This window comes from Rattus norvegicus, chromosome 4 (assembly GCF_036323735.1).
Source record: "Rattus norvegicus strain BN/NHsdMcwi chromosome 4, GRCr8, whole genome shotgun sequence".
Classification (NCBI taxonomy): Eukaryota; Metazoa; Chordata; class Mammalia; order Rodentia; family Muridae; genus Rattus; species Rattus norvegicus.
This window is the reverse complement of record NC_086022.1, coordinates 61,081,213-61,095,214: the sequence shown is the minus strand read 5'-3', so window position 1 is coordinate 61,095,214 and position 14,002 is coordinate 61,081,213. Positions and strand designations below refer to the sequence as shown.

The window sequence follows — 14,002 nt, the reverse complement described above, 5'->3', positions numbered from 1 at the left end:
TTTTATAGCAATATCTAAATGTTATTACTTCTTTACCAATATACACTTTTTAATCTCATTATTCTCTTATCATAAACAGAAGCATATATGATTTACAATGATTTGACTTTTTTTTAAAGCAATACAATAGTTCTAAACGTTGCCATAGAAAAATTTAGAAAGTAATGAATAAAGTTAAATTAGCCAAGGAAAATAAATAGAAACACAATTCACAGTAATTGGTGAATAGAATGAATTTAAGGTTGAAAAATCATCTAAAAATAAAATCTGAGATAGCATTTAATAAGAAAACAAGACGCTCATTTGGTGAAGAGAACAATTGACTGTAATAACCCTCCCCCGTAAACAAGCAAACTATTCATGTCACTCAGCTGTACTGGTCAGTTCCACAGAATTTCAACACAAGTGGGAACTCTGACCTTCAGCTGATACATCTATATATAGAGAATATATAATATATATTATATAGACATACACACATACCTGACATATACTAGAAGCTTTGGATAGTCAAGTTATTTCAACATTAAGACAAATTATAGAGACAAACCCCCACAGTCAAAATCCACATATAAAAATTAGTATTATTTGCCTAATACAGAAAACAAAAACTGCATTAAAGAGCCCAACATCTTAATCTGTAAATATTGTCATATACAGACCTCTTTGACATACCTCCAACAACTTTAATTTTTTTTCTTGTATAGCCTGTACATCCTAAACCATAGACTAATTAAAACTTGGTGACAATTCAGGTCAAAATTTCTGCAGAGAGATGAGACTGTAGATGAACAGGGATTTTTAAGGAAGCAAGTGTCAGGAAGGGCATCTTTAAAGGGGTCTGTGGCTTCGCCTAAAGTGCACACTATTATGACTTCCGCCCCCAAAGTCACTTCATAGCAGAACCCAGCTGTCACATGACAGTCATCAAAGGGTTTCCCATTGTTTCACAGGAAATAATGACAAGGTAACTCTTAATATAATTACCATACGACTTAATATAACTCGGAGAATAGCAATCAGGAGCATTAAGTGCTTTTGACTTATTAAGCGACAATCCCAGTCTCTCAGTAGAGACTCAGTCCTCAACTTCTTTTTATCTACAGACTGCCTTTAAGGCTGTTCTGTCACGTGAAACTGTTACTGTGTATTTTATATAGCACTTTAAGGCAGAGGTGGAGAGCCAGCGGAATGGCAGGCTGCCAACATTTACACACAGAATACATATTTACTCAATATAGTTTTATAAACAAACAAAGCACTGGGCGTGCGTTAAATCTGACACACTGTACTACAACAAACCACTGACCGAACTTTCCAATGTTTTCTATCAGTTTTTACTCCTCGGACACAGAAAGGTCAGGTTTTGTAGAGATGGAAACCAAATCAAAAAAAGGTGACTTTGATGGAGGTTAAGGTTGTTGGTCACCTTTAACACAGAGGTGGGAATCCAATTCTAAATTACTTTGTGTGTAAAAATGTGACATACCTCTGAATCAAAGAAACTGGCCCCGTAAGGTCTCATGCTATTTCATAAGTGAAATGTAAATGCATTTGTGAAGTGACTTGCAATCCAGATTCTTACAGAACACAAGGGTGAAAGCAGCATCAGGCATCAGTAGCTTCTTTCTGGTGGAACAAAAGCCATATATCCTGCTACAAAAACAGGAGCTGGAGGGGAGACTGAAGCCAGAGGTTCTCCACCAATTAATATATCTACAGCTAGTGTTTTAATTGGGGATAAGCTAGAATGCAAAAGAAATTTTTAGTAAAGCACATATATTTAGTTCCTTAAATACTAATGTTTACAGTTTAAATTATAATATTCTGCTGTTACTCCTTATAAACATCTATACAAGCTCTCAGTGAGAGGTGTCATGTGGGACGTGGTGAGCAGCATGGCCAGCTTGGTCCTGGATGTGTGAGCGCTACGCTTCCTAAGTTAGCCCTGGAGTGCCCCGCTGAATCCCCAAGGCGCAGTCTGACTTGCTTGAGTCAGTCGTGCCATTCACCTCCTCACTACTGAAAGCATCTTCACTCAGGCAGCTCCGAGTGGTTTCCTAGGATTCACTCATTTAAACATGGTAGTAAAAAGTAAAAAATTCTAAACTAAATAAAAGTGAGGGAGGATGGAATAAAAACAGAGAAAAGGGGGAGGGGGTAGCCACCAAGGTTAAGAAATGAATTCCACCCAAATAATAGAATCAGAGGAATTGATGAGAAAACTTGGGGGGGGGGGGTGGTAATCAGGTACAGACAGAAGCTTCAGGCAGCAGAACCCCAACTGGCTGTACGGTCAAGGTGCCCGAGCTCACAGCGCTCAGCCACAGCTCTCTACATTGGCAATTTCCAGTTCAAAAAAGAAAAAACATTTTTGGTCAACTACTGATTTGCACCTGTCTTCTTGAAATGAGACCCACCAGGCTACACTATTAGCTACACAGTTTTTGTTCTTGCTCTTGGCTGTTACTTAGAAGAATCACTTTAGAAGCTGTAAAGTCTTTGGAGAGAATGGATTTGCTCAAATGTACAGGTAAGGGATTATTCTGCATTTTATACAATGTGGTACCTCCTAACTGACACTGCATACATACTTTTCACAGGGTAGGGTATTGACACATGTGTTTATTAAGTCACTACTGATTGCTTTGAGATGCTTGTAAAGCTAAAAAGCCTACAACTGGCAAAAATATATTCCCATTCACCTGCAAAAGTAAAGCCATGAAGTAAATACAGAGGGAAGGATGCATCAAAGTCTCCTTCCTACACATGACACTTCTGGAACTTCAGTCACACACACCTACTAGCTGGCATGTGGGTAGGACAGATCCTGTTTTCAACACAGTGGTACCAGCTGCATATGGCACACTTTTGAGCAAATGTGAATGCTAGCTAGCCAGAGGTGGGTTTCCTATGATACATTCCACAGCATCTGAGATGAGGGTATGCCTCTGTTCCTGTATGTACAGAACGAGAACAATGAAAATGGCAAACTGTCTAATGAAAAACTCTTGTATTATGTACTTTTCTTTTTATTCATTTAAAAAAGTCTGACCCAAGGGGTTGGGGATTTAGCTTAGTGGTAGAGCGCTTGCTAGGCCCTGGGTTCAGTCCCCAGCTCCGGAAAAAAAAAAAAAGTCTGGCCCATGTGCTTATTACTAAAATGCCTGTAAGCTGTATGCCCAAAACAACCACACACTGCTACTCTTCAAAATAGCAGGGCTACATATGGTAGCTCTGGAACCTATCTTCCCAGATAAAACTACGACGAAAAGGTAACTCAGAGGAGAGTGAGAGCGTGGGTTCTCCATCACTCTACCAGCAGAGAGTCATTTCCTTTTAAATGAGGGGTCCCTGCAAAGACACCACTGAAACAGAGGTCAGGACAGGGCCTCTGCTGCTGGTCATCTCTGGATAAGGGCCTTGGTTTCAGGTTTCTGGGACTCTATGCTAATGGCTACTGTAATGTCCACTACAGAACACCAATACAGAGATATCAATTTCTGACCAGGTGTCTGGGCCAATCTTGAGCTTTTGGTGGTATGGGAAAGAGTGTAAATTCAAGCCCTCTAACCACTTTATTTTAATACAAGAAGTCAACAAGCACACATCACTTAAACATATACCACCCGTGTCCCACAGAGCCTCACGTCTGTTAAGGATGAGGGAGTAAACCAGAGACAGCATTCACACCAGCTGTGATGTGAGGGAAAGTGGAAGGGGAAGAGAAGACACAGGAAACAAAGGCCAAACACCCAACAGCAAATCCCCAAATTCCTACAGCACTAAGACTATCAACAGTGCTGTTCTCCTAACTAAAAATAAACTCTGAAAACTTGGAAACCAGAAAAAAATGCCTAATTTTCATTAATATTTGTTAATTCTTAAAAGCTAAAGAAAAATATACATAATTAAATGGGAAGTATATCAATTTCACTTTATTAGCCTAATGCAGGAATATAAGGAAAAGGGGATTGAGGTCAGGTATGAAGGAAGAGGGTTAAAACTTGTGACAGTAAGGATCCTTCAAAACTCGGATGCAGTCCTCAGTCCTCAGTCACTGCAACGTCACCTCTGCCCACACAAACAGCCACCTCCGGTTCCTGTCTCCACTTCTGAGCCCAGTAACTCCTCAATCCACGCCCAGTTACAGTGTGATGAGGTCTACCAGGTTGCCCTTAGGAGGAGTCATGCTGTCAGGAAAGAAATTCACTAAGGTGTCAAAGAGCTGAGTTCTCTGAGCATAGGTGTGATCCACGTCTGAAAAGCCTGGTGAAGAAAAGAAAACAAATGTATGTATTATTTCAAAAACTCAACACAGAACACAAAAGTTAGTGTGTACTAACTTTATTTAGTTAGTCATGTACAATGGGAAAACCAAAATAGGCTTTAAAACTACAACACCTAGGGCAGTGGTACTCAACCTTCCTAATGTTGTGACTCTTTAATAACACAGTTCCTCATGTTGTGACCCCCAACCATAAAATTATTTTCATTGCTACTTCAGAACTGTAATTTTGCTACAGTTATGAATCATAATGTAAATATCTGTTTTCTGATGGTCTTAGGTGACCCCTGTGAAAGGGTCTTCTAACCTCAAAAAGGTCAGGGCCCACAGGTTGAGTGAGAACCACTGACCTAGCAGGAGGACACAGCAGTGTAGACTCAGCTATTGGCCTCCTTGGTGTTTAGCATCCATTTCCTCACAGATGTGCATGTGTGAAGCCAGTTTACTTCACAGACTATCATGCAGATTAAGTGCAATTACATGAAAATACCTAAGAGAAATACTGTTAACTTTGGTAATTAAAACTGACTTCTCATCTCTCCTTTGTTGCACTACTCCTTTTCATTAAGGAAACTCCATTCCTCTATCTCTTTAGTGCTTCTGATCCATTAATCTTTTTGGTAGGGTAATAAAAATAAAATGACAATTAAGAGATATTTAGGAAAACAGGCTAAAATCAGAAAGATGTTTAGAGGAGGACATACTGTCAGAGAATTGAGTGAAAGTATAGACAACCAAGAGAAAGAGACGTGTGTATAGCACATAGGGTACCTTAGCAGACGCCATTACTATGTTATTATGTAACAGGTTCCGCACTAAGCATATTTAATGAGAACAGTTAAGTACTTTATGCAAATAAATACCAGAGGGTAGAGGGCATTTTAACAAGACAGTGTGTGTTAATACAAAGGATTCTTCCCTTCATCTAGCAAACACTTAATTTTCAAGTTCACAGCAACCAATATCCCATTTTGGTCACTTTGATCTCAGTTATTTCAGACTTCTAACATACAGATTAAATACTTAATTTTTTAATGTGCATTGGTGTTCTGCCTGCATGTATGTGTGTGTGAGGGTGTGATATTCCCTGGAACTGGAGTTATAGACAGTTGTGAGTGGCCATGTGGGTGCTGGGAATTGAACCCAGGTCCTTTGGAAGAGCAGCCAGTGCTCTTACTCGCTGAGCCATCTCTCCAGCCCTCAAATCAAATACTTACGTGATAGATGATTTTCCTATTATAGTGACGGCTAGCTGGGACATGTTAGCCTGTTGTACTATCAGAAAAAGAACCACCATGGCTGTGATAGTTCAGGGAAAATGCAAATTGGACCAATTCCATTCAACATTTTTAGATTCAGTTTGTTTTAATCTTGTAAAGAATAGAAATAGAACACACCACTGTCAAGGATACCAGTTTCCTGGAAGGAATAAACAATGCCCCAAGAATGATCCATTCCTTTTTATTTAAAAAAAAAAATTATGATTGTTGTTGTTTTAAGTTTGAGGGGGAAATATTTCCTCCTTTGAACGTAGCTTAACAAAGCCGACCTTCACACCACAGAAATGAATAGGAAATACTATAAAACACTAAAAAAGCTTATTTGTGAAGGTAAGATTATAATCCTCTTTTTTTTTAATGCTTTTTCTGAATTTTCCAAACTGCTTTACTTTCAAAACATTTCAAACACACAGAGGTTTCAAAGTATAATGTGCACTCACTCACCCACTCACTTACCCCTCACTCACTCACTCCCCATTCACTCACTCACTCCTCACTCACTCCTCACTCACTCCTCACTCACTCACTCATTCCTCACTCACTCACTCACTCCTCACTCACTCACTCACTCACTCACTCCTCACTCACTCACTCACTCAGTCCTCACTCACTCACTCCTCACTCACTCACTCCTCACTCACTCACTCTATCCCCACTCACTCACTCACTCAGTCCTCACTCCCTCACTCACTCCTCACTCACTCACTCCTCACTCACTCACTCCTCACTCACTCACTCCTCACTCACTCACTCTATCCCCACTCACTCACTCCTCACTCCCTCACTCACTCCTCACTCACTCACTCCTCACTCACTCACTCACTCCTCACTCACTCACTCCTCACTCACTCACTCCTCACTCACTCACTCCTCACTCACTCACTCTATCCCCACTCACTCACTCACTCACTCACTCAGTCCTCACTCAGTCCTCACTCACTCAGTCCTCACTCAGTCCTCACTCACTCACTCCCCATTCACTCACTCACTCACTCCTCACTCACTCACTCCTCACTCACTCACTCACTCCTCACTCACCACTCACTCACTCACTCACTCCTCACTCACTCAGTCCTCACTCACTCACTCCTCACTCACTCACTCCTCACACACTCACTCACCCCTCACTCACTCACTCACTCCTCACTCACTCAGTCCTCACTCAGTCCTCACTCACTCAGTCCTCACTCACCCCTTACTCACTCACTCACTCCTCACTCACTCAGTCCTCACTCCCTCAGTCCTCACTCCCTCACTCATTACTCACTCACTCACTCACTCACTCACTCACTCCTCACTCACTCAGTCCTCACTCACTCACTCACTCACTCAGTCCTCACTCACTCACTCCTCACTCCCTCACTCCTCACTCCCTCACTCATTACTCACTCACCCCTCACTCACTCACTCACTCACTCACTCCCTCACTCGGACCCTTCTCTTCGGTGAGTCTGTAGTTGTGTCCCACCTGGCACTGCGTCTCACTGTGGATATATACGCACCCAGCTCCTAACCTTTGTGTGGAAGCACCTATGGATGCTATACAGCCTCACTCCTGAATTCTTGAACTTGTTTCAGCTAAGCACAGACTCTCCGTTCATATGAGTAACCATCCCTTCCTCTTCTACCCCGTCCTAACCCTACACATATTCTCTGTGGTGTTAGGGGTGAATAAAGGACACTGAACTCGGCAGTGTTATACCATTAAGCTACATCTTCACCCTAACTATGTATTAAACTCAGGACACCTAATAATCTTGAAGTTATTTATTTATCTCTAATCTAAGATCACATACTGCATTTAGTTTTGAAGTCTCCTTGACCTGAATCAGATCTGCAGCATCTGTTTTCTAATGGATATTTTTGAAGCATATAGAAAAGTTTTAGTGTGTGTTAAATTTGGGTTAATTTTGTACCCTTGATCAGATGTTGACTATGCAGTCTTGGTGGAATACTACAGAGTGACACTGTCCCTCTCAGTGCATTATCTCAGAAAGCACATGGTCTTCAGCTTAGACCAGTATCAATACTGTTGATGGTCTAAATGTTATACTGTTAACTAGACCTATGCCAAATTTCTCTGATCAACTTTTAGTTCTACCTCTGAAATTAAAACTATTAATGGGGAATTGTTCGACACTGCAGAAATACTGTGCTTCTCAAGACTCTATTACTATGATTTAGTAATCACTGAGAAAGCAATTATCTAAGCCACTGTGACGTTCTGACTGTGAGTCTTTCTAACTGGCATTCTGTTTAACTCAGTTGTTTGGTCAGTGTGGACTCCTCAATTCTTCTCCTGCTCATTTGATATTCACATCATCTCAGACTTGACCAGTAGGAAACAGACCCACCAATTTTAAGCATTTCTTCACTTTTCTGTACAGTAAGATTTCAAGCTTATTCTTTTTAAAAATAATTTTTAATTAATTAATTTTTTCATTTTATGTTTACATGTGTTTTGCTGGCATGTATGCCTGTGTAAGAATGTCAGATTGTGGAGTTACACGGAGTTGTAAACTGACATGTGGGTGCTGGGAATTGTACTCAGGACCTCTGGAAGAGCAGTCAGTGCTCTTAACCACTGAGCCTTCTCTCCAGCCCTCAGCCCTCAATCTTATTCTTTTTCTTTTTCTTTAAAGAAAGATCTGTCTGTCTGCAGACACACCAGAAGAGGGCATCAGATCTCTTACAGATGGTTATGAGTCAAACCTCAATCTTATTCTTTTTTTTTTTTGCAATCCTGTCCTTCATTTCCTTTTTGTCCATTAGGCCAAGAATCCATATGGAATGGGCTCTAGCAGCTCAGGCTCCTTCCTGTTACTCCTCACAGAGTGCACTTCTCTGCGTGGCACAGGCTGATACTTCAGCTGAACCCAGGCGCCCTTCTCTTTGGCTTCCTTTTTCTTCTGATCGTTCTCCCTCACCCGCTTCAGGAAGCGATCTCTGCTCATCAGTGCTTGTGGTGCTCAGTCCGCACATTGATCCTCTTGGCCAGAATCTTGCCTTTAACTTGCTTGTTTACAATGATGCTCACGACATGCTGGGTGACACTGAAGTCTTCTGGTTTTGCCGTGGTAACACCTATAGGGCATTCCTTTCTGAACAGTGCCCATTCCCTTGATCTCTACATCATCACCCTTCCTGTAGATTCTCATGTATGATGCCAAAGAACAACTCCATGTTTCCTAAAAGGCCTCGAGAACATGTACTGAGTGCCTCTCCTCCTTTCCCTTTGTGTTTGCCATTTTGATGAGTTACTGGAAGATGGCTGCTGCAGCTGAAAGGCTCAATCTTATTCCTAACACTACTCCAGAGTCAGTTATTTTCCCAAGGGGCCATGATTCTTTGTAGTAGTAAATAACTTGAGCAGTACAAAATCAGTTACACTAACAGCCAACGTTATCATTTCTAGGCTGTACATATATAATGCATTCTTAGAATCACTTAAGAAATTTAGCTGTTTAATGAGGTTTGTCAGACAGTGGGAGAGGAAGACTCTAAAGTCCATCTACTTACTCATATTGCATTTACTGAGTGTGTAGGGCAATGTGATATGCTCATTTAGTCCTCAAAAGTATCTTGACTTTCGGGGTTGGGGATTTGGCTCAGTGGTAGAGCGCTTGCCTAGCAACCGCAAGGCCCTGGGTTCGGTCCCCAGCTCCGAAAAACAAAAAACAAAACAAAACAAAACAAAACAAAAAAAAAACCCCAAAAAACAAACAAAAAAAAAGTATCTTGACTTTCAACATTATTTACCAATAAAAAAATCAAAACTTACACTACCCTTACACTACCATCAGATGAACTGTTCAACTATGAAGGGTCCCTAGTATCCAACCCTTCATAAGGACAAGAGCAGATTTAGCAGTTTCATAAAAATATTTCAAAGCCACACAATTAAATAAAATATGCTACAGAGTATGTTTTTACAGTATGTAACAAAACCAGCCTATTAAAAACCATGTGTTTATATATGCACATTTATAGAAAATCTTCATTATTTAAAAACTTCATATTTATGAAGTCATCATTTATCATTGAAATTTATTTGTAATTCCACAACCAAGACTTGTGCACTTCTGCAAATATTTATAGACAAGTGCAGAATAGCAGAAGAGTTGAGTTCTAGAAGCACATTCCAACTAAAGTCTGCCTTCTTGTTTCAGGTCTCAAGCATATATAGGTGTCACTTTACTCTGCTTGGAGGCACAGTTTTTTCATATTCTGTGATGTTTGATGGTGATCTCACCATTCAATGTGCTTGAGTTGCAGGCTAGTGCTGTCTAGGGTTTCTAAGAGTAGGAAGGTATGATATGCCCTTCAGAGAGAACAGGTTACACGAGCTTCATTCTAGTAAGGGCGTTGGTCCTCCTAACCATGAGTTCAATGTTAACAAATAATGTATACTAAACAAGGAGGCATTAAATAGAAATACTAAGAAATCAATGTATGCAATAGTCTGTTGGAGAGGCTTGCAGAAACCTCTGAATTTCCCACAAGAGTGGTGATGACTTGCCTTCACTAATTTATTGTCCCTGTAGATTATAAAACATAATTACTTTGAATAATCAGAATCAAACATATCAACAGGTCTCTTTACAATGTAGTGTTGGGTAAAGATACAGGTAGAGCAGGACCTTACACTTAATACTTAGTATTTTCCTTTTACAGGTGTAGAGGAATTTTAATCCAGCAACATGGCTGCTCTGCCAAGGGATCATATCCAAAGATAGAATCCAGCCAGAATGCAGACATGCCCTTAGTACACACCTCTAGGGTTAGTTTGTATAAGGAAGCAGCTATGTTTGAAAGGACATCTGTTGTAGTAAAAACTGTAACAGACGTCTAATTGATAGGCAAAGAAATGAATGAAAAAAGATTTGACAGAACGAGTCAGAGAAAGAATATGCCCAACCTGCACAAGAAAAGACAAGAAGAAAAGGCTACTTTAGAGCAGAGGAGAGGGAACAAAGGTAATGCAGTGTGTGGTGTGTTGTGTGTCCATATTACTGAACAGTTTTACAGAGACAGGTAACAGAGAGCACAAGCTAGACACATGAAGACAGAATGAGCCGGAGTGAGAAGGAGCCAGAAGATTAGAGCAGATTGCTAGAGTCAGCATGTGGCCAAGCAGAGCAATGCAGTCAGAAGCTAAGAAAAGCCAGGTTGAATCAGTCAGCTTGGAAGATGAGATTGTATGGAGGCTAGAAACTTCTAGGCCTAGGCTTAGAGATAGAACAAAGAAGGAAACAGTCTGGGTTCAGACTAAGCCATGTATTTGCACAGCTTGGTTACAGTTCTCATCTCACTTTTTCTGAGGAAATAAAAGTGACATTTACAGGCAAGAATCCAGGACACTCACTGACACAATACAAAGCCTGAACCCACATGAATACTGGGAAAGCCAAGTCTGTTGCTCCTTATCATTTCTCACTTCCATTGCTCTTACTAACCATGAGAAGACAGCGACTGCGCTAAAGAGGAGAGGATCTATTAGGAATAAGCCATCTATACTCCAAGAAAAACAAACCGTTCTTGACAAAATATGTTCTCTGGCAGGGAGCAGGGTAGAAAACGGGAGAAAGGAATTAAGCTAAATGGTAAAAATATTTGCTGACACAACCCTAAGCTATTTAATCACTGTCAAATTCTTGTCTTAATGGCTAAACATTAGCCAAAGACAGTTTAGTGCTGCCCATCAATAAATAAAAATAACGGCTCTGGGCTGTGCTATCTGTACATATTAAGCACAGATGCTTTGAAACGAGTGGCAGAGTCACGATTGGGTACCACAATGTCTGCTTCAAAGGATACAATTAGGAAAGGCAGGAGCTTTCCAGCAATGTTTATGTTTCTCCTAGTTTTTCATCATGACAGGGCTGCAATGTTTTATAGCCTAAAGACACACCCAGTGTACTGATGTCTCACATCCAGTGCACTGATGTCTCACAGTGCTTGCTAATTTAGCCTGTGGAGTCCTGCATACTCTGGGGTTAGGGACTGACAGTTTTCCATCTTCTTCTTTTACTTTCTTATCTTATCAGAATTCTCTCACACTATTCTGATCTAGAGTGAGAAGTGGAGACGAGGGTTACCTTAATTGTTAGAGATGCCTCAACTACTTGCTACAGAAAAAGCTGGGCAAAATCCCAACAACACTGCTATCTTTCTCATCCCAGGCAATAGCACTAGAATCATATAGAGATGCTCTTTTTTCTTCTGGAAATCATCTACTTTTAGGGGAAAAAAAAAAAAAAAGAACCACCAATTTAAAAAGTAAACTAACGGGCTGGAGAGATGGCTCAGCAGTTAAGAGCACCTGACTGCTCTTCCAGAGGTCATGAGTTCAATTCCCAGCAACCACATGGTGGCTCACAACCATCTGTAAAGAGATATGATGCCCTCTTCTGGTGTGTCTGAAGACAGCTACAGTGTACATATATAAATATATATATATATACATATATATATAAAATAAATGAATACATCTTAAAAAAAAAAAGTGGGGTTGGAAATTTAGCTCAGTGGTAGAGCGCTTGCCTAGGAAGCGTAAGGCCCTGGGTTCGGTCCTCAGCTCCGAAAAAAAGAACCAAAAAAAAAAAAAAAAAAAAAAAAAGTAAACTAACACTATCCAGGAGTCACCTGATTCCGAATGGAGAGCAATATGTGTATTATGCACACTACTCACAACTCTTGGGAAAATACTAACAGCACGGCATCAAGTGGATTAGTATGCACTCACATACAATTATATTTCACAATGCAAACTTCAGAGCTACAATTTCTCATGTCTCAAAGATTAGTCTTTGAGGCAAAAGAAACTTTAGTCCTAGACCAGTGTAGAACTAAACAAGTACAATGTGGCAAAGACTGAAGCTGCCTATCGTGAGCTGTCCTAATAAAAACAGTCTTGAAAACTCACCAGCATAAAGCTCTGGTTTCTGAAACTTCTATAGAATCCGAGACTTCTTTTTATGATAGCCTACTTTAGCTGCTGTGTGTACTTTAACTTTTAAATCAGTACACAAAGTAACAGGTTTCCTCTTGGTGTTCTCATGCATTCCTAGCTTACCTGATCCTCTCTGCCTGTTCAGTCCTCCTGTGCATCTCTCTCTCTCTTTTTTTTTTTTTCCTGTGCATCTCTTGCCTGTGTTCTCTGCCTGTACCCTGGATTCTGCAGAGTCTCCCTTCTGTTCTCTTACTCTCCATCTCCCTTCTTGAGGCCTCTTTTGTCTTCTCTCACTGCTCCTTTCTAGCTTTCTGGCATCTTCTCCATCAATAAACACATTAAATTTACAAGCTAGGATCTGTGTGTGACACACGTAGTGCTTGTCTCTCTGAGTTTGAGTGACCTCTCTTAGTGTACCATTTTCTGGTTCCACCCATTTTACTGCAAATTTCACTTTTGTTGATGGATGACTAATATTGTGTGTGTGCATGCACCACACTGTCATTATCTACTCATCTGCTGACAGACATTTAAGGTGGTTCTATTTCCTTCTGAACAGAACAGCAATGAATAAAGATGTGTATTTCTAGGGTGGGATAGAGTCCTTTGGGTTCACACCCAGAAATGATGTAGCTGGATCATATCATACTTGTACTTTTAGCTTTTAAGAAACTACCACATCGGTTTCCATAGTTGCTGTAGCAGTTTACACCCCCCACCAATACTGAAAAAGGGATCCTCTTTCCCTATGTCCTTTGCCAGAGTTTGGTATCATATCTCCTGAAGAACAGCCATTCTGAAGACTACAGTGAAGTCTCAAAGACTACAGTGGAGTCTCAAAGTATTTCTCATTTGCATGTACTTGTCTGATAACTAGCTATATCAGAAACTTTCAAAACCACTCACTGGCCATTTGCATGTCTGCTTTCGAAAACTGTCTGTTCAGCTCTTTAGCCCAGTTATTGGTTGGCTTAATTAATTAACTTATTAGGTTTCTGTTATGTGTACTGAAATTTCATAGCTTTTTTTCATGTGTTTATTGATGGAGAAGATGTCAGAAAGCTAGAAAGGAACAGTGAGAGAAGACAAAAGAGGCCTCAAGAAGGGAGATGGAGAGTAAGAGAACAGAAGGGAGACTCTGCAGACTCAAGGGTACAGGCAGAGAACACTAACTGCCTGAAGTGTAGCTGGCAAAGATTTCCAAAGAGTCTATAAGCTGTTTATTATGTTGACAGTGTACCTGTGCAAAGGCTACTTGACTTCGTGTAATTTTCAAATTCTTGCAATCTTTTCTTTTACTACTGGGATTCTAGAACTTTAGTTCATCATTCATTAATACCATTCAATCCCTAGCACCAACATTCTTTCCAAGTAACTCGTTAATACTGAGTAAGAATATTTCTTAATGGAGACTACTTCCTGAGGGGGAAAATGTAAAGGGAACTTGAGGAATTAATTTATCAACAAGTAACACTTTTCATT

General features: G+C 40.3%; 1 protein-coding gene across 11 annotated transcripts in view; it reads right to left on the bottom strand.

The window, feature by feature from the left end:
• The window catches only part of Mkln1 (muskelin 1), a 155,976-nt gene continuing 141,974 nt past the window's right edge, over positions 1-14,002 (bottom strand). For 10 of the 11 annotated variants that reach the window (XM_063286758.1, XM_063286756.1, XM_063286757.1 and 7 more), the window contains one exon: positions 1-4,269. In XM_063286758.1, the coding sequence (XP_063142828.1) occupies positions 4,148-4,269 (122 nt within the window). In that variant the 3' untranslated portion in view covers positions 1-4,147. 11 annotated transcript variants of the gene reach the window in all.